At 41.1% G+C, this 22,327-nt stretch overlaps 1 protein-coding gene across 2 annotated transcripts in view; it reads right to left on the bottom strand.

Moving 5' to 3' along the window:
- Positions 1-22,327, bottom strand: part of LOC307269558 (glucosidase 2 subunit beta-like) — a 159,413-nt gene that overhangs the window by 117,228 nt on the left and 19,858 nt on the right. For both annotated transcript variants that reach the window (XM_080052538.1, XM_080052539.1), the window contains exons 7-8: positions 21,688-21,754; positions 16,180-16,258 (exon numbers count right to left, since the gene is read on the bottom strand). In XM_080052538.1, coding sequence (XP_079908664.1) covers positions 16,180-16,258; positions 21,688-21,754 — 146 coding nt within the window. The remainder of the gene's footprint in view (positions 1-16,179; positions 16,259-21,687; positions 21,755-22,327) is intronic.

Genomic DNA, 22,327 nt, shown 5'->3' with positions numbered 1-22,327 from the left:
CTCTTCGGTTCAGCTGTTAGCCACAGAGCTAATGTTATGCTAGCAAGATTCAGCAACATTGTTCACTGTGGACAAACAGTAATTGTAATTTGCCATCTGTTTAAACAATAGGTCTTACCGGCCAGTCAGCCAGTCATTATCCCCAAATAAATAAAAGAGCTGATACAGAAGAAGCTTTTGAAGAAAATGTATTCCATGCTATTCTAATACCTGTCCCTATTGTACAATATAAGATGTATGCTCATTGCAGGTAGCTTCAACCTCACTTGTGCACAATGTGGTGGATCTACAGTCCCATACTTTAGCCTGTCATATCACTACAGTAGGACTTCTGCTTTTTTGTAAAGGGTCAAATGCAGATCTAGAAAATATTGCATGCAAAAAAACATGTCTAGTGTCTGAGCACCAGCAATGTATAACAGTTGGATTTAAGTATACAGAAATAAACACAGAGAATAGAGGTACACACTCATGCCACTGCTGTTCAGTAATGCTTCCCATACAGTAGAAGACTCTGAAAATGCTTTGATAAGACTAAAGTCTGACACCATCTCACAGTGTATCATAAGTCACAGACCATAAGATATTGCAAGGAAAGGGGATCTAATATTTGCAACCACGACTAAATTCCTTTTGAGATTATGATTATTTCCCATCCTGCTCACGGTGCTAAAAAAGTATTTTTTGCAGGTGAAATGGATTATGTGGGCTTATCTTTCCAACGTAAATATAAACCAGTATAAACAGTACGTAGATGCCTTAATCACGTCATGCCTGCTCATGCTATAAACTGCAAACACGATTGTGTAAAAACTTGAATGTGTGTATGGGGTGGAGCCAGTATTTTTTTTTAATCAATATATTTATTGTTTTTTCCTTTTTTTCCAACAAGAACCAGAACAATACAACAACAACAATAAAAACAACACAAATATACAAACACAATACAAATATACAAACCATACTGTACAACATTATTAAATGAATACCAAATAAATATTTAAAATAGATAAATAAATAAACCTGTTCCCTAGGCCAAACTGTTAAAAGATAATGCCATTCTACCCGATCAAATGCTTTCTCAGCATCGAGCGAAAAAACATCTTCGGGCGTTGAGGGGGAATGACCGGAGAAAATTACATTTAAGTGTTCGGACATTGAATAACAGCTGACGCCCTTTGATGAAGCCATTCTGTTCCTCTGATATGATGACAGGATGGAAGAATCTTTTCAAGACGAGTTGCTAACCTTTTAGCCAAAATCCTAACATCAACATTAAGAAGTGACAGGGGCCTGTACGAGGTACAAGAAATAGGGTATTTTCCTTTCTTCAACAGAAGGGATATGGACGCTTGGGTTAGAGTGGGGGGCAATGAACCACGTTCTAGGGACTCGTTAAAAACAGTGTTGAGGAGAGGGGCTAGCGTATTAATACATTTCTTAAAAAACTCGACTGGGAATCAATCAGGGCCGGGTGTTTTATTGTTTAGCATGGCTTTAATATATTATGTTTACTAATAAAACAGGATTATGGTATAGAAGGCCTGCGACAATCAAATATCTCCCATTCTTATCAACTATGATCTTATAGGTGGTAAAATGTACCCTTTTATTAACCAAAATAGCTACCCCTCTAGCTTTCGAGTCAAAAGTTGAGTGAAAAACATCATTGACCCATGGACTCTTAAGTCCAACTTGTTCTCTATGACGTAAATGCATTTCCTGCAAGAATACTACGTCGGCATAGCCTGGAAATCCAGACCCTGATATCTTGAACGATAGAGGGTCTGGCCACGATCAATAGTAATTTCCTACTCGTGTATTTCAAATGCCACTGCACGCAGTTGGATAGCACTACAACCAATCAGAGCGATGCACAAGGTGACGTAAGCCCCGTTCGTTTAGCGAACAGCTGTTAAACTGTTAAATTAAACTTTTGCCCTGGTCGGTCGGCAAAACAGAACATTCCACTTACTTGCTAATGAAAGATGTGAGTGCTGTCTTCCAAATCGTAAAGGGTCGAGGCCAAAGCAGTCTCAAACTCAAACAACATCCGCAGCCATCTTTGATGTTTACTATCACGGCTTCGACCACGCATGCACGTCACTGTCGTCATCCGGTTACGTCCGCCCCAGAGCACCATACAAAAGGCTCTGGCGCGCCCATATTAGATAGAACCAATTGAAACGTGAGTCTGGATTTCTGGACTTTCTGAAAAAGCTTCAATGGAGAGTGTCCAGACTAACAGGCGCAGCAAATTTAATTTGCCAGCGCCTAGTGGCAGGTCTGGGAATGCCAGGCTAACGTCGGCATTTAATCCCTTCAAATGGGAAAGTACCTTTGATCGTTTAATAGGGCTGTTCCTCTCACATTCCATCTTAAAAATCTAGTAGAGGATCCAGTGTCTGAGTCTTGGCAAGTTGTATTAATCATCTAATGCTGGGCTTACACTAGAGGACTTTTAAAAGACTTTGAAAAGACTGAAGACTGAAACCCTCTTACATCTAAAGACAATCAACTCACACCTGAAGACAACTAGTCATTAGTTTTCAGTCACAGAGTGAGATTTTGAAAAGACATGGGGTCTCATATTGCAAGACTACAGCTAGATTCCTTTTGAGATTAATATTATTTCCACAAATGCGATTGTGATTATTTAATTAAAAACAAGTTAATTCAATATTCCGAGTGGGGTACTTCCTTTAGTTATTTGACCAGCTTTATTTGCTGATCTCATACCCCAATAACTTTATCTCCTAACCCTGTAGGAGAGTGTTCAGGTTGCGCGGCTGTCAGCCTGGTTCTCCACCAAGGCCTCTATGAAAAAGTATCCGAAATAAATGCCTCACCAGGCGGACACAGGTCACGACTAATGCCGCTCCTCCTGTGTCGTGCTTGGTGCATGCGAGAGTGTGACAGTGTTTACGTCATTTTGCTTGAGCCAACCCCCTAAGACTAGCGATAATATCAAACCTGTTTGATAATGTCGGAACGTCAAGACGGGAAGAAGATTGGCTGAAATCGGGTCAGAAAACCACCATACACCAAACGACTGAGATTACGGGCGCGCGACACAACTCCAGCACGACTCCTGTGATTTCAGTCCAACATTGAAAGATTGTCTGCGACTGTCAATCGCGTGAAAAGTCGTGTAGTGTAAGCCCAGCATAAGGTGCGTTTTTCAAGAATGGAGAAGGTAGATGAAAAAAGGGATCCCCCCAGGCAAAGGGAAAGAAAGGGGGGGAGAAAAATATATATATACAGTATATAATATATATAAGTACACAAGTAGTCACTTAGAGACATAAAACTAGAAACAACCACAATCCACCCAAACCCACCCCCTTCTCGCACATCAATTATTCCCATCCCCAAACGACAGGAACAGCAGTGCAAACTCCGACAGGAGCCATATTCAAGATTGAGCTAGAACTAACAGGTAGAACCCTGCAGAGCATTAACTTTAAACATTGAGTATTGAATATAAGGCACTTGAAATAACTATGGTGCATTTGCACAGCAGTTACTGGAAATTAGATTATATATATTTTTATTAAGGAAAATGAAAAGGAGAAAAAAAATTAAGTAAAAATGTGCATCAAACATGTTTAAATTTATCGGAATGTCAACACGGGAAAAATACTAACTGAAGTCTGCTCGGATGACCACTTTACGACCCAACTCTAGCAAGACTGCCATGAATTCATTTCAAACTTGGAAATCTGTCTTCGAAAGTGAAATCACGTGATGAGTCATTTGGTGTAATGTCGACATAACAGAAGTCTGAGACCATCTTACTTTGGTAAAGGTCGAAGGGGGTCAGGTGTCCTGTCTCTTTGCCTTTCCTGCTGTCAGGGTGTGTGCAAACAACAAGCAGCTTGTCACACATGGACGCATGCCTCCTTGATGCCCCCATGCTTCTTTTTCCCACTTGCCTCCCCCTCAAAAGACCCCCCCCCCCATATCTTGGAGAGCTACTTGAGTCATGACTACACCTGGGAACCCTTTGCCTTAGTGCCATTTCTGTCATTGGATCAGCTGCTGGCTCCAGCCCTGTATCTCCTGTCTTTTTTCGCTGCCCACGTATTCACTCTGAACTGCCTGGAGAACAGAAAAAAAAGAGTTGAGGCAGCTATGAAAAAAGAAAATAGATCAAGGTCCTTGAAAGCTGAGAAAAAGAGAAGGTGTCTCTAAATGTTTCTTACGCAACAGTTTCTATCCCTCTCACACATTTTTTCTGAAGGCGACCCTCCTCGGAAACAATAGCGGGGGTGCTTCTGAAGGTAACTGTTAAGCTATTGCAAAGCAGATGTTTTTTTTCGCTCGGCAATAAATTCAACACCTACACCTCTCCTCTCCTCTCCTCCTTCATGCTGGCTTTGGCTCATCAGTTTTAAATGTCACAAGGCTTTCTGGCATTGTTCTTTTGACTAACTCAGAGGACAAGCACATGTCTCTGCTGAAGTAACAGCCCTACCAAGCCTTAATCACCAATGGGTTTGGTCAGCACAGACAGAAAGAACAAAGAAAATAATAATAACGCACTGCTGCAGTATGTGAGGAGGACTCTCTGGTTTCCTATACTTTTGTAGAGGCAAATATATTTCAGTGAGTGTGTAAAAACAGGATGAACATTTGGAGAGAATGTTGTACCCCTCTGAATTTTGCACTAGACTGAATTGTAAGAGAAAAAGCCATCTGTGTCTGACTCTTATCCCTGGCTCCTCTAGAGCCTGGATGAGCCTGAGCCAGCAAATGTCAGTCGGATAAAGACCAAGCCTGACAGACAGACACAGGAGTTTTGTCATTCCGTGTGTCATCCCTTTGCTAGCAAGCCCAATCTTTGCCGGTCGCAAAAAGCCCCGAGATGATGTGGGAAGGAATCGTTCTCAGGGTGAGCGTCAGGTTGTGTAACTCCTCCAAGTGCCACAATAGCTGAAACATTGAGGACATGCACTATTCTGGTGGCCCTGCAGGCCTTTGAGAGCTTTCATTATTGTGTGGTGCTGCTCGGTGGGGTCACCATGGAAACAAAAAACACATCAAGGGTTTTTCCACAAAGGATATAAGGTTCTTCAACAAGATGTTCTTCCAGGATTGAGCTGTCCGTCTGGGGTGGAATGGTATTATATATGACTTGATATCTAAAGTTGTTTACTGCAGGATGTAATCGAGCATTACACTTTACAATTTTGTAGCAGCTGTAATGGGCGCTGTGTTGCATTAAAATAATACACAACTCCTGTTAAACGTAACTGAAACGTAAGGGGGTACACGATTCCCACTGTTAAAACATCCCGCTTGTTCTTGTGATACAATATAAAATCTCTGATCAATGTATTCACCTAAGAGGCACTAGCATGGATTGTCCCAGTGGAAGCCAATGTCTATTCCCCATTGGACATCGCTCATTGCACACTCTGTACCTTGTTCTTGGTACAGGTGCAACATCAATAGTATTTGTCAAGTGGTTAAGGCTGATAAGAATACATATGATTGCCTTGAGCTTGCTTTAAGGCTGGTTTGTCAGTGCAGCTTGTAAGACAGAATCTTCTGCGATGGAGTCAAAGCGACACAAACAGCGCTGTGTGATTCAACCTTGTCAAGTTATTTTTTTTATGTATAACACTATTTTTCTCAATATCTTGTATATTTTGTGCTAGGCATATAAAAAACGAAAAGATATTGTCAGGAACTAAACAAATAAAAAGCCAGTCAAGAAAATATATAAATAGATATAATAGAGCGGATGAACAGATAGACATAGACAGATGTACACATGAATAGATAAGATGCCTTTTGATATGAGAGATCTCTGTCAAGATTTGCTGGTGCAGTATAAAAGGATGCCTCACTTTGCTCCCTCTCTTGCCTTTGACCTCCCACTGGTTCCATTCCCTGTGCCACCTGCGTGACCTTGAGCACATCCAATCACGACGGTTACATTCCGAAAGACGAGTGCGGTGTGGAGAACATTAGAGGAACACAGGGCCAGGGCAAAGAAAGACACTGAGGAGTGCAAGGTGTACAGCCAGAAACAAATATATAGAAAAAATAAAAAGTGTTTCACAGTTACCACCCAAACCATTCAGGGTATCCCTCCTCCTTTTCCTCTCACTGTACTCCCATCTCAAAGAACATGACACATTACAGCGCAATTTTGGCAAGTCCGTTTTCTCTACCTCAGCTCTACAAACCGCATATCACTCCACCTCTGGTTTCACTCTGTCATTTCGCATTATAAAACTTGAAAGCACTCCAGCTGGGTAGCAAAAAACATGACACGTGACGGGAGATAAAGAATGGTACCCAGAAGGTTTTTTAACACAAGACTATAATCTTGTTGAAATATAATAAAATACATAAATATATATGCAAAACCTGTATGGCTTTGAGTATTACTACCATAACTCTGTTCGCCTGCACCTATGTAATTCTACCATCTAATTAACTGAGATCATACAGTGTAAGATGGTTTAGTGTAACAACTGTGTAATCCACAAGCAAACAGTGTGGAATAGCAAGCATGTGTGTGCATACACTGTACTGTACATTTATGGCCTACATCCTGAAATCCTAAGTACAGCTTAGGTCTGCAGATATCAACATTCTAGGTTACTCTTGGTGACGCAAGAGGATGCATTGCTCTAAAAAAAGGCATTTCATAAGACGTGTCATGAAGTCAAACACGTGCTGCTCTCACAGTCCCATCCAGACCTAGAACTCTCCCCAAAACAAACACATTCAATCCTAGAATCACTGCAAGCTTACCAATCCTCCTTACGAATGCATGAAAAAGGAATTTCTTTGAGGCAGATGAAAATTGTTTATTTCTGAACAGGGGGAATCTTACTAGGCAGTAAAGCAGCACCCAGGGGCCCAGCCCATGACAAAACAAAGAGATTAAATGACCTGTGAATGTGACTTCCCTATTTCCCCCATTAGCTCACACTCAACTTAGAGGCATGCTGCCCCCTACTGGAGGCTGGCGACACATTATCAAGCGAGATGTACCGAGATTGCCTGCCTCCCTATTCATGTGGATGTGATTTGAATAATAACCTTACAATCCTTTGGGTTGATTAAACTAGCAGCAATTGCAGTCAAGGTTTTATCTGGACTCCAATTGCAATGGGCAGACCAAATGGAGCATTGTCTGAAAAGTCAAAAGCCCTTATATTGTATAAAAGGCAACAGCCTACACACTGATTAAATATGTACAACAAAATCAATTTGTTCACTAATATCTTGCACAGTTCGTCAAGATCTTACTTCTTGCCTTTGAGATTGAAAAGAAGAAATAGCCTAAAATTTTAATACGGAGACAGTATGCAAATGGTGGATGGTTCCCCCTCTGAGATGAGATTTCAGTGTTGGCTAGGGCCAAATGTCAACCAGCACAAACAGATGGTGTGAAGAGCCAGGCCGAATGCCTGACCTTGGTTGGTAGGGACAAGGGGTGGGAGGGCAACACTTGGCGGCATGTTTGTTTTTTCAAGAACATCAAGAGAGCTGTGTGTTGTTGCCTGGATAGAAAGGTGAAGTTACATCAAGCTGGCTCACTTTGCTGCTTCTCTCTGCCACTGTGGGATGCTGTCAATCCGTCACCATGACCGAAAGGGACATTTTAGAGTATTTTCTTAGCAATAAAGTTGACTAGTGGCGTTCCATGAGTTCTCCTTAGAGTGCTCAGGAAAATTTGAACATGACAGCTTGTCAAGCCCCATCTGCTCAAAAAGACCATGTGATGTGGTCAAAAGCTCCAGAGCAGCAACTTAATTGACATTAACTTAATGAGAATGAATAAAGGATAAACTAGGATTAGTTTTCCCTGAAAAAAAAACTGGGAATTTAGTCTACTGGTGCCATACCGTACAGAATATCTGAAAAGGGTACTTATAGACGCCAAAGAGTTCATTTTAATGAGATCTTTCTGTTTTTCCTCTTTGTCCATGCACCACCACCCCCCACTGCATTCATTTCTGCCTTGTTACCAACTAATGGAAGCTCTTCTACTGTATATAGGAACCTCTCTAGGGTACAGACGAAATGATTAAACTGTGTAGATGGATAAGTGAAATTCACCTCTGCACAAATACCCATTTCTTTAGAAAAGACAATTTCCTCCAGATGTGTTCCCCAGCACAAAGTCCCAGCTCGGTCACACATCGCTGCTTCTGAACATGTAGTGTGTTCCACGGTTAATGCCAAAAGAGAGGACACTCTTCTCTTCGCAAGAATTTGCTTAGAGTTGATTTAGTGCAAATGTTTTGGTTTGAATACTGACGTGATATCTGCACAGTTCTCTCCGCCTGTGTTTATAACACTGGGAAAAAAAATAGACAACTCAACCATTTTTATGACAATGACAAGACATTCTTCTCGGGTGCCTTTGATTACCTTCTACATGTGAGTGGACTTTAATCTATATTAACTGTGATTGTGTTTTACAGGAATTGAAGGCTATAACATAATAATGATTGAATAGTGAGGGAGCGCCACGTCAGAATGTCCCTTTCCTCTCCCTAGTGGAGTGTCTCCTTTGATCATCAAATTGTTCTCCTGAAAATCCCCTCTGTTCTTAAATCATCTGAGTTGCTGAAGTGGAAACTGAATTTTCTGTGGAGGCCAAAGCTTCTTGTGAGAGAAGTGAAAAAGGGGGAAACTTATAAAAAGGTGTGGAGATGACACAAAATGAATAAGCCTGAAGAATATATATAAAATCAAGGCCTTTCGACGTTACAATTGAGCGCCAAAGACAAAACATCGCTTTCTGTTTTCGTCCACACATACATACAAAAGAAAACAGCATGAAAAGCCAGTGCTATTGTGTTCTCTCAACAGCTGTGGTATTCATTTATAAACCCCAAAGGTTTTCACATATTAAAGTTATGCACTGGCTTTACAGCAAGGTTACTGCAACATGAGAGTCGACAGAACACATCTGTCTAGATAGATATGCCAACGCGGTGATAGCAAGTATTTAATAGAAGTTTATGAAAAAAAATCATGTATCTAAATCCTTCCTGATACACAGAATTAACTTCTCGCACGGTACAACTGTTGCTTCCCTTGGTCCTTCATTAAGGTGCTAACACAGGGCCGCTTGTCAGTTATATGTAAATTGCCTGTTGAGTAGCGTCAATGGCACCCTGTTTAATTTGCCCAGCTTAATAACCGTTTGTTGTGGTTGCAGTTAAGTACACATTTTCATAATCATGCATATTCATAATGATTAATTCTCCTCAGATGAAGTTGAATAGTTTAAGAATTCCTCCCCATTGGCAAGCAGAAATAACAAATGAACACTGATTTATTTCCTTCTGGCCAATAGTCTTTCATGTTGTTTACAGCTTTGGTTGCTGCTTTGGTGATTTCTGTTACATACTACCACCACAACATTTCTGTTGGAACATTTTCGGCAACCAGTGTAACGCGTTGTACTTGAAATTCTCGGTGCAACATTGGTCTATCTGGAATTCATGATCTTTAGTTAGGACTTCAGATTTCATTTCAGAATGGGCACCAAAACATTTGAACCATTTAACCTAATGTATATTTCTGTTATTATTGTCAGGTTAATGTTGAAAGGTTATTTTAAGCTTGGTATAATGAAGTATGTTTGTATATTGTTGCGTTGGTCTGTTTGTTTGAGCATGCTACAGTTTACAGTTGCTTTATTAAACAACATAGTTTCATAAAAGATAGTCTCGGGTCGTCATAGACATTAAGTGTATACCAAACCCGTGCAAATAGGTATTTAGCTGCACATTCACAGGCGCACATGACTGTGGTCAAGCAAGCCCACTCGCACATGCACTGCCCGTATTCTGAGGAGTAGGTTAAGGGTCAATTCTGTGTGATGTGTTGGAAAAGTAACGAGTTGTTTTTGGCATGGGGTAATAAGTCAAGTAATAATATATCTTTTGTAAAGAGTTACGAGAAATAGTTTTTTATTGTGGCTTTTTCTGTGCAAGCGTGCGTATGATAGTGCATACCAATACCGTTCATACTAGAAAAAAAGGAAGAGGGAGTAGAAGTGGACAATTTGAGTTCTAGCCGTTTTGTTTTCAGCCAGGGATTTTGATATGTGCTGCCTGGTGAGAGGGAGGCTCAACAAGTTTAAAGCCAAACAGACAGCTGCATTTTCACACGTTGCAGCTCAAGGGGGGGAAAAAACTCTCTGTTGGGAAGATGTGCTCGTCATGTTCTGAATTCAAATTAATGTGGAAGGGACAGTGTTGTAGGAGTGGAGACAACAGTGCGCCAGAACGAAACATTCAATCCTAGCAAGATACCAACGTCTCAGAAATGGTAGAGTGGATGTAGACATGCAATACATCAGCTTGTTGTTTAGAAAATGGAGAAAATGCTCAACTGCATAACTTGACTGTTTTTCTGACAGTGTGTAGGTGTGGGTGATGGTTGTGGGGTGCAAATGGGAGGCTGTCCATTAAAATCAATCACATATATACAAGTTGCTATCAATACTCACTAGTACACCAAATGTGTATATTTCTGCAAGCAAATCCTAAAAAGATGCACTCTTTTTTTAGTAATGTTTGCTAAGCTCAATGCCCAGCTAGTTTAACAAAATTAGCATTTTTCTCCCCCTTACTGACGGCTAGGGTTGCAAAATTCCGGGAATTTTCAAAGTTGGAAAGTTTCCATGGGAATTAACAGGAATTTATGGGAATTAACGGGAATTTTGGGAATAAATGGGAATTTACTTGATTTAAAGCAACCCAAATGCACTAAGTCATTCTAACTATGTTATTTCAGTCCTGGCAAACGTTCTAGACGGTAAAAAGCAGTTTTTTCAACTAAGTATTAAAATATTTATGTAACATTTAAATTCAAATCAGATTTTTTTCAAGCCTATCGAGACACCCAACTTGATTTCATATATTGATTTTTACTAGACCAGGTTTACAGAGGCTTAAACAGTGATTTTAAATATAGTTTGGGAAAATATATTTGAGCATACACTGTATGCAAAAATTTTAGGCAAGTGAGTATTTTGGCCATATCATAATTTTGATGCATATTTTCCAACTTCGAGCTGTATAAACTTGAGTGCTTATTGGATTCAAGCATACCAGGTGATGTGTATTTGTGTAATGAGTGAGGGTGTGGCCTAAGGAGATCAATACTCTATACCAAGGTATGCATAATTATTAGGCAGCTTCTCTTCCTCGGGCAAAATGGGCAAAAAAATTAGATTTAAAGGACTCTGAAAAGTCAAAAATTGTAAAACGTCTTTCAGAGGGATGCAGCACTCTTGAAATTGCTAAGATATTGGGGCGTGACCACAGAACCATCAAACGTTTTGTTGCAAATAGCCAACAAGGTCGCAAGAAACGTATTGAGAAAAAAAACGCAAATGAACTGCCAAAGATTTGAAACACAGTGTAATCTTGACTTAAAACAACCAGATTTCATGCAAGTAAGCTTGGCAGGTTGCACACTGCTTACTGCAGGGGTACTCAGGCCACGCCCCCTACATGCACTGTGCATTCCTCCATCACATGGGGGGCATTTACTTAATTTATTGAATGGATGGGGTGAGACAGATGAGTAAGATTTTACTCAAAATTCATCTTTTTGTTTTCAGTGAAATTATTGATTGTTCATAAAATAATCAAAACTTGATAAAGTTCTACTTACAAATAAATCTGTTCAAATGTAATGTTTTTTAATTGTATTAGTTTGCATGGATGTCTGTCTGCCTATGACAAAATATAGTGTTTATATGTTTAGATTTATGTTTGGATATTAAAAAAAAATCATTTAAATGACCGCCATTTAGTTAATTCCTATAATTCCCAATTTTGAATATTCCCAAAATTCCCAAGCGAAGGTTCCCGTGGAAAGTTTCCGGAAATTTACTGGAAACTTTCCACCCCTTTGCAACCCTACTGACGGCAGTGGCCCCTTTCACCCTCGGTGGCCCACTAACCTCACTACAGCTCACAACCAGCATTGCCGTTAGGGCTGTAATGATACAAAAACTCACAAATCGATTTGTATCACGATTTTTGACCCACGATTCGATACATACAACGATTTTAGAAATTTGAAAAGCATTTTATTTAAATAACATTTAACTAGAAAATCCTGCAGAGATTTTAAAAGTACGGGCCCCCCAGCGCCGACCACCAGCCCTGCATCGGTGGCGTCCCACCCATCAGCCGGCTCAAACGCTTCTACGAACAGCTGCTGAGCACTTTCCAAAGTCGGGTCCCAAGTTGTGGCCAATTGAAGGTTGCAATTTTGGCAAATCTGCAGAAAAATGGCCGATCTTGCAAATACGTTTTTGGTGGTGATAGGTTGGAAATCCATAAAGTAAATGTCACATGACTGTTTTTCAGGTTATGCAAATTATGGAAGAATACAAAATTATGGCCGAGCCCTATGGTCCAAGAGGCTTTATTGTAGAGCACCATGAGCTGTATATGTGTAAGAAATTATAAGTCAATCAGAGTCAGGGGGAAAGGGGCGTGGCCTGTCAAACATTGCATTTTTAAATTATGGTTTTCGCATTTGTGGCGCCCCCTATGGGTTTACCTCGAAAAGCTATGAGGGACATGCTACCACATGTATTTTGCACATATCCAGCAGGTTTTATGATGATAGGACCTATGGCCAATTTGCTGATAAGCCCCGGCCCTGCGTAAAAGTTTTGGTCAATGGCGGTTTTAAAAGCTATCTAAGAGGCCAAGAGGCTTTATTGTGGAGCACCATGAGCTGAACATGTGTAAGAAATTTCAAGTCAATCAGAGTTAGGGGGAAAGGGGCGTGGCCTGTCAAACATTGCATTTATGAATTATGGTTTTAACATTTATGGCGCCCGCTATGGGTTAATCTTGACAAACTTTAAAGGACATACTACCACATGTCTTCTGCACATATCCAGCAAGTTTTATGATGATAGGATCTATGGTTAATGAGTTATGAGTTATGGCCGATTTGCTAATAAGCCCCGCCCCTACGTAAAAGTTTTGGTCAATTGCGGCCAGGTTTTTCAAGCTATCCTACTATTATTTTATGAACATGTGTACCATAGTCCCCCGGGGCTTTGGTGTTGATACAGTCAAATTTGAGAAAGTTGTGGTTAAAACCCAGTTTTTCAGTTTATGCTAATTAGCGGAAAATATTCCCGGGTGGACTTATATGGTCTCAGAGGCTTTTTTGTACACCTATGTGAGAAATGTCAAGTGAATCGGACTCACGGTGCGCGGGGCGTGGCCTCTCAAAGTTTCTTCAGTCAGGGCTTAATAACAGCGCCCCCTTGTGGAAAATCAAAAAACTGTATAATAGCACACCCCGTGGGGTAGGGACCAGGCCTCCAGGACTCTGCCTTCTCCGAGCAGCCAGCATGGACATGTGGCCAAGCCATTGTATTGCATGCTATGAATGGGGTTGTGGGAGGAGCTTATTTTCATGCGGCCCGGAGGCAGATTTCCCCGACCACACAATACAAGCGGCGAACAAGATTGTGTCTCCGCAAAATAATTCTGGATATCAATCATAGGCTGATACTTATCTTTAGACCATATACTAATATAATGGAAGTTTTCTCATTTCAAAACGCCACCTCCAGTGTTTTATTAACCCAACGGCTTTTAACGGCTTTCAGTTTGTTTTCGCGGGAGGAGGAGGGGTAGGCAGCCATGGGCAGCTGAAGAGAGTCGTAGTGAAACAAATGTTTCGGTTTTCGGCCCGGTCTCCAAGAGGGCTCAGTGCTTTCTTTATAGGTCCATGCTCAGTGCACGGCTCCATTAACTTCTCGTGTCTGAGGTTTTTTCTTTTACTTAAAATGAAGGACGTTGATGGTTTTTAGGCATTTTGGTGACTTTTTAACACTTAGAGTCGCAGAGGGATTTGTAGGACTGGTTCAGCTGTTTGACGCGCGCGCTCAATAACTCTCACGGACCTATAAAGATGTAACACACCCTATCAAAACAGCGCTAGGTTTAGCTTTCATTAGCTAATAATTGTTGACCAGATGACAGAGGAATCTTCGTTAAGAAATTGTTAACCACTATATTACTTTACAAAAACGGAGTGTAATTTAAAGATCACATATAGCGAATCATCGGGGGGGTTAGTGACTTATATGCAACTGTGCTCGCTAAAGGCTAAAACCTTTAGCTTACAATGCTACAGAACGAGAATGATTCTACATCCGCTACCAGTCCGCTACGCTTGCCGCCCCCTCTTTCTTAATAGGTCCATGGTGCCGCTACGTCATATGCTAGGGCGTGCCAGGCTCCCATGAAAGCAGTATGGACGCTTCCTTGTTGCTTCTCTGCGCCAATGAGCAGCTTTCATAGGAATGAATGGGCGCCATGTTTCAATACGGTGTCCATTTATTTATATGTCCATGGTAGGGACGCACGTTCTGTGAAAATTTGGAATCTCTAAGTTTTCATTTCATTTTCATTTTCCTTTATTTAACCTCGAAAGATCAATTGAGGGGTGACCCTCTTTTACAATGACGTCGAGTTTGTACAGATACACAATATACAATGAGAATACATAACAAGATTACACACACACACACACACACACACACAGACAACAACAATTTAAAACATTCAGATCAATTGAATGAGAGACACTAGCCTAATTAAAACAGTTACAAGTGTAGAGGGGCTGATTCAAAATACTAATTTTAAATTGGTTAACAGTTATGAGTGTATTTATTCTAATTGTATGTTGTAGGCTGTTCCAGGAGTCAGGGGCACTATGGCTAAAAGCGGTTTTACCAAGCTCAGACCGGGCATAGGGGACATATAACATGAGCATGTCAGTTGAGCGGGTTTGATAAAGCCCATCTGAAATAAGCAGCATTTCTGTCAAATAGAGTGGTAGCTTTCCAGTCAGAGCTTTATATATAAAAATATGCCAATGTGCATCACGTCTCTCCTTAAGGGAGGACCACCCAACCTTTTCATATAACACACAATGGTGTGTATCATAAGCATCTCCTGTAATGAATCTCAAAGCAGAGTGAAATACAGAGTCTAGGAGTTTAAGGCATGAACGAGATGCATGCCAATAAACCACATCACCGTAATCAAGGACAGACATAAAAACTGCCTCAATAATCCTTTTCCTACTGAACAATGGGAAGGTGGCTTTATTCCTATAAAAATATACAATCTTTTGTCGCAGACGACAGACAAGATTTTTTATGTGAAATGTAAAAGAGAGTTTTTCATCTATCCAGATGCCAAGATATTTATATTCAGTGACTCTTTCAATATGAGATCCATTATTTGTGTGAATAATAAGATCATTAAAATGTGTAATTCTTGCTCTGGAAAAACACATATATTTAGTTTTTTCTGTATTAAGGACAAGCCTGAGATCCACTAGACAGTTCTGCAGGGTGTTAAAAGAGCTCTGTAGGTTCTGAACAGATTGTTGCACTGAATCAGAAATGCAATACAGTACAGTGTCGTCCGCATACAAATGGGCCTGGCAGTTTTGTAGTGATGAAACAATGTTATTGATGTAAATTGTGAATAGGACTGGACCTAAAATTGAGCCCTGCGGAACACCATTTGTAACTGTTAAAAACTCAGTTTGGTAGCTTCCCAGTTTTACTGACTGCTGTCTATCAGAGAGATAGTCCCTAAACCAGCTACATGTAGAATAATCAAAACCAATTTCATGCAGCCTCTCTAAAAGCAAATGGTGATCTAAAGTATCAAGTAGTAGTAGTAAGTGTAACGGTGTGGGAGGAGTAGGAGCTAGAAAAATGTCATGGAAGAATAAGAACCAACAGATGGATGGAGGATAACAATAAGTTACGGCCCCTCAATACTTGAGGCCCCGTACTTAATAAATAACCAAAGATAACATTTCTCTATTCTCTGTAACAAAATAATACTGTTGAAAAATAAAAAATATTGAACTTTGCTGTAAACCAAAAATCGAGTTAGAAAACAAATAAACGCTTATGAGCTACAGCTTCCTTTACCTTTTATCCAAAACTAATAGAAAAATAATTAGGCCTATATTAAACAATTTAAATTTTAAATCACGATTCGGCCTTCTCACACCGCGATGCAGGATCGTGGCACTGTGTATCGTGATTCTCGGTTCGATACACATATCGTTACAGCCGTAATTGCCGTGTTAACACAATACAAATACAAGATAACTTACTACTGCTTCATCCTCAGAGAGACCCTGCTCCTCATCCCGCACCAGTGCCACTTTAGCCTGGACCTCATCCACTGTTAGACTGTGTTAAGAGAGAAAAAAATAATTAAGACAGACTCATTTGAAAGCAGTTCAAGTTAGTCTGAGTATTTAGGTACAGAGTCACTGGGTATGCACATTTTCATTTTCCGACCAACACTACAATTCACATATTCCATATTGACATTCATATAATCCAGAACGAAACATTGCATTGAACAATTTTACTTTGACTATTTCTTTTGGCTTCCCAAACATGAATTATGTTGCACAAACTGAAGTGATCTGGGTCCAATGTACCAGTTTGAACTTTTCTTTTGAAGACGATGAATGATGAAGGAAGAAAAAGCAGCCGTAGCTACCTCAGTGTAGCATATTGAACTGAGAGCAAACTTAACTGGTGTTTCAAGTGATATGAGGCTAAATTGAACACAAACAGTCATTTCCTTGAGAGTTTATTAATTTGGTCAGTTTGGGCTTAGTCAACATTGCACCGACTCAGATTCTCTCTCCTCTTGGCCTATCTCACACACAACCACGACAATGCAGCACAATCAAAATCACACACACCACCTCTCGTCCTAAAACACTTATTTTTCTCCAGACAATCTTCCCTGCTGGTGTCTTTCTTGCAAAGGCTCCACCTAAACTAACATTACCAAGCTGAGATAATGACTGCATAGCCAGGATCAATCCCAGGAGTCTATCAAAAGCGGAAGAGCGGGCAAACATACAAAGCGAATAGCTTGTTCCACCGCAGAGGATCAATGCTCGGGGTAAGTGCTAGAGAAAAACAATGGCTATCTTTCTGCATTGTGAGGCGGCACACAGGCTGCAGAGAAACAACTCTGGAAAATCTTGTGTGAAGAAAACTGTCTTTGTCTACAATCACAGAGGGCATTTATATACACATATGTAGCATGGCAACATATAAGCAGGTGCTTTGCAATGCACACCTACCATGGTGTATGGCTGAAAGGGAGTCATGAAACATTAGGGAACTCACACACACACACTTCTAATCCTGACAGAGAGGAGCAGATAAAAAGCACAACCTGTTCGTGGGCCTTTGGGAGGCTCCATCATGGTTCATTTCCTGAAGCAGTTGGTAGAGTCTATTTATAGGCCAACATACTGGTCCCAGTTAATCCTGCACTGGGCTGCCAACTGCCTGCCAGCTGGCACCTGGTTGGTTGGTTTTGTGTGTGTGTGTGTGTGTGTGTGTGTGTGTGTGTGTGTGTGTGTGTGTGTGTGTGTGTGTGTGTGTGTGTGTGTGTGTGTGTGTGTGTGTGTGTGTGTGTGTGTGTGTGTGTGTGTGTGTGTGTGTGTGTGTGTGGTGTGTGTGGTGTGTGTGGTGTGTGTGTGTGTGTGTGTGTGTGTGTGTGTGTGTGTGTGTTGCTTGGAAAGGTTCGAGGATGAAATAATGGTGAGCCGGTCCAGAAGCTACCCTAATGACCAATGTGAGTGGGCGATTTTTATTCCCCCCAAGAGCACAAACTTGTAGGAAGAAACTTTCAGACTGAACCTTAACTAACTCCATGCTAGACATGTGAATCAACTGTCCCAACATGCTAACCCAACTGTCCCAACATGCTAACCCATATTTGCGTAGGTCCTGAGACGTTCCTTTAAGCATTTCAGAGTGCATTCAAAACTAGCTGAAAAGGCTGTTCTTTCCATTTTTGTCATGAGGCAATTATTGGTGGCAAAATGGACACAAAAAGTGAGATTAGTTCACAGTGTAAATGGGAGCGCAATTATCTGTGAATCTGCATTAAAAGATAATTAGCAATTCCAATGGAGTGGATTAAGAACGGGGTAGTGTTTTGCTAAGTGTCATTAGGGACAAAGCCAAGAGCGTTTTTTGTACAAGATAAAGAGTCTGCAATGTGCATGCTAATCCGTTTCAAAGTCAGCAAATTGCCTGGCAATGTGCAAGCGTCAGGTATACTTTGGACTTTGCATTTGTCATAACGGCCACAAAATCGAGCTTGACACTTGGGCACAGAAAATGGCTATGTAGCAGACGTACACAAAGCCTCCACATCCTGCTTTATTCAAATGGGTATCAATACATGTCCTGTCTCAAGACGGCCAGCTCACCCAATCCCATTGACTGACAGGGCTGAAACAACGGCTGCATAGAAATAAGCAGAACTTGCAGATATTTCAGCTTAGTAATGTGTTTGTTTAAGTGCGGCCCTGTGAAGAGACAGGCCTTCGGGAAGGGGGAGATAGAGTGGATGGATGGAGGAGGGGGGGGGGGGGGGGGGCGCTTGGCAGATGGGCTGAATAATGGTACACATCCAGGCACAGGAATGCATAAGTGGGCACATAGCGCTCCCTCGCAAAATCGCTGCATAAGCACTTGGTCTTCGATGCGGCCATATGTTTTCTAGCGCTTTCAGTTTACTATGCCCGGCCGCTTCCTTTCCGGGAGAATGTGCCCAGTTAGCTTAAGCAGTAATGATTTTTTTGTGCGTGTGGGAAGGTGAGGAATGTGAGGCTGGGGATAGCAGTGGAGAAAAAGCATGCCGAGTGTTGGGGGACAAGCTCATTGGATATCACTCGTCGGTTTTTCTGCAAGCCGCCAGCAAATAAGAGGATCTGTGGATTTTGAAAGCAAAATGGTTGGCATTCTCTTTAAAGCCGACATAGGTTAAACACTGCTCACCACAGCAAGTTAGGCCTGGGTGGCTGACTGGGAGCTGGGAGATTGGATAAGGGTTTCTATTTGTTTCTATTTGAGACCATCTTTAAGACTAAATGAATAAATAAAGAATAAGACCAAAAGAAAACTCCTATCAAAAGCCATTCTTGTTCAAATGTAAATATGTTTTTAAAAGAGGAAACTGAGGCAGCTTTTCTGATTCCAAATGGAGGGTTATTCCACAGGTGTAAAAGCCTTTAGGCAAATGCCTAGAAGGGAGGAGCTGGGGCGGAGCTAAGTCTAAATCTTGTGTTTACAAAACACAATCAACAAATGTGACCTATATAACGTACAGCCAGATACGCACACCACCACACATTCTAGTGTGGCGTACAGTATGTGAGCATTGAGAGGGATTATTTTTGTGCGACTCTATACTTTGTTTTTAAAGGAATGTCCCACATTTTTACGTAATCTACTTAAATTCATCTGCTGAGTTTGCCACTGAAAAAGGTTGACACTTTAAATAACTACAGTTACCATTAATGAGCATCATTACCCAGCCCTACTTTGATAACTTTTAGCTTGTATTTGTAGTTCACACTCAAAAGGAAAAGGTGGGTCATGTAATCAACTTTGGAGCACAAAATGTACCGTGGCTGTATTCAATTCACCAAATCTTGCTCATTTTAGCATCCAGTGTTTAAAACGGGCAGTTCAGTTGGAGAAGTACAATGTCCAAGGACAGTGAATCAGTTGGTAGGGGGGAAAAAGCACAGCTGAAATAACATTTTAAAAAAGCTAAAATTTGAAACCTTCACCCACCCTTGTTTCTTTCTCTTTTTACACTCTCCAGCTTTCATGCCCACTCTCCCACAGAACAGAAGGAGCATAAAAGCCCAAACTGGGAGCAAATACGCTTTAAGAATTCCTTTACAGGGTTCAACATAACTTTTTTTTCCTACTGGCCCGCCGGGCCAGTGGATCCGAGTTTTACTGGCCCCTTGTATATTTTCACTGGCCCTGCACACACTTTTTTTTTCTTCATAATTTAGTGTCAATAATTATAATACCTGTATTAGAAAAATAAAGAAAGATAACCAGATCTAAAGGGAATATCTATACTGTAACAGTATAGATATTCCCTTTAGATTTGGTTATTTTTCTTTTAGTTAATTATATGAAATGTTGATATTGCTCATACACATAATATAAAACCAGGCAAACATATTGAATTAGAAGCCTACAACTGAAAGTATGTTGAAAGAGTCGGCCAGTATTTTAAAGTCAAGTAGTTTGATGGTTGTTTTTATTCTTGAATTTGGGCAGTTTAATGAATAGTTCACCTGCAGAAGTCATGTGTGGTAGGCTGTTTTTATTACTTTCTCTATATGCATTAGGGATGTGAATGTGTCGACCGAATGACCGGTTTTCCACTTGCGCTCAAGTTGACTTCAAAAATAGAATAGAAATCCGAAAATCAGTGGGTTATGCCGTTTTTTTAATGGGAGATTTCACCGTGTAGGCCTATGTGAGTTCACGTCTGGTCGTGAGCGCGCTGCAGGAGTGTCACTTCTCCATGAAGTGTCAGCGGACCAAGAGTCCGGTGTGGGACCATTTTTTCAAACTATTGATAAAAAACAATGCAGTGCAAAATATGCAGCATAAGTTAAACGCTCGTCTAAGACTATGACGCTAAATCACCTTAGAAACACACAATGCCTTCGTCCGATCACAGCAGCGTTTCACCGTGTGATCTCGCCAGCGAGTGAGCCGCCGCGCAGATGAACTGTGGTTTGTGGCTAAAATAATAACCGGGGATATTCTCCCCGTTAGCGATTTCAATGGGAAAGACTTCCGCGATCTGATTGAATGTCTCGAGCCTGAAAACACAGTGCCAAACTGCGCGACTATAGGAACTGTAGGCCTACAGTGAGCGGAGTCCCTCCGTTCGTTTCTGTCTACAACCGACACAATCACCGGAGACGCATTCACAGCGTTTAAATAACGCCTCTCATTTGTATTACCATTGGGGCTTGCATGCAAATACTGTAACATTACGTCGGCAGATAAAGGAAAAGCGCAGTTATCATTTTCTGCACCTCAACCTCTGCTGTGGGAAGAAAGAAAGGAGGCAAAGCAAGTCGATTGATTTGTCGACTCGCAGGCGGACGGTAGGCAGCTCTGCCAACGGAGCGAGAGTGCACCCGCTTGTTGCTCCGCCTGTCCGCCCACGCATCGGTTGTCCACTGGCCTTTCATTAAAAAATATATTTTATATTAGGTTTATTATATTGAGTCTTAAATAAACACTGCTTTCATTACGACTCTCAACGCGCATTTCAATGAACCATGATGTAGTCTACAAAAAGATACTGAACTGTGATTGGCCAGTCACTGGCCCGGGCGGGACAGTGACTGGCCAATCAACTTGCCCTGCATATGATTTTACTGGCCCCGGGCCATCGGGCTATACGTTATGTCGAACCCTGCTTTAGTATTGGAGTTTATAGCCATGCAAATGTTGTGACGGAAGCCTTTTCACCCTGGCAATAGTAAAATCCTAATCGGGGGAAAAAACATTTCAGTATAAAATATCAGTGGAGGCTTTCAAAAAAATAAATCAATTTAAAGCAGTGGATCCCTAATTTCTTAAAAGCCTTTGCAAACTTTGTCTATCAATTCATAGAAGAGATTTCTACATGTATATACATTTTAAGGCCGAGACATCAGTCATGCTTGTGCTTGAGAGAAGTGTCACTAAAACAGGTTAAGAACAAGGTTTTCAGTTATCAATGATGAAATGATCAGCTTGTTAGTTACCTGCCGTCCTTATTGCTGTCCAGTAACCTGAAAACGCTGCTCACTGTTCTGTTCCGATGGCTGAAACCTAAAGAAATAAAACATGAATATGTGTGGGTTAATGCCAAACTACCTGAGAGTTTTAAGAAGCAACAATGTAGCTGTCCGTGTTGTAGGTAGGTCAAAATAACTAAGTTAATATTTTGTATTAAAAAAGTTATGTTGGATTTGCACTTTAATCAGTAATTACTGCAACAAACACTTATCGGTCTGATAAAACCTGAGAGGCAGAGGTAGAGAAAAGGACAGAGCTGGGGTTGGATTTGAAGCGGGGGGTGGGGAGGGGGGACAAATCAGGCAATGAGTCAGACACACTGTGCAAGAACATTTGGTTTCCCCTTAGGAAGTGGAAAAGGAAAAAAGCATGTCAGAGTCCAGAATGCAATCAGGAGGCTTTGTGCTGTTTCGGCTGCTATGACAGTCATTTCCCTCTTCTCCAATTCAGATTCAAGAAGCAAATGAAAAGGCCCCGCCCCCTTCCAGCTGAGCATGTGACCCCAGCCCATTCATTTTGTGTGACTCCCATTCACTGGAGTGGGAGGGAGAGGAAGTTCTCTTCTGTTGGGCGCTAAGCATCTCGCACACATAATAAGCAGAAGAG

This window comes from Ammodytes marinus (genome assembly GCF_949987685.1).
Source record: "Ammodytes marinus genome assembly, chromosome: 23".
In the NCBI taxonomy this organism is placed as follows: domain Eukaryota; kingdom Metazoa; phylum Chordata; class Actinopteri; order Uranoscopiformes; family Ammodytidae; genus Ammodytes; species Ammodytes marinus.
The sequence above is the reverse complement of the archived record's forward strand: the minus strand, read 5'-3'. Positions and strand labels throughout refer to the sequence as shown.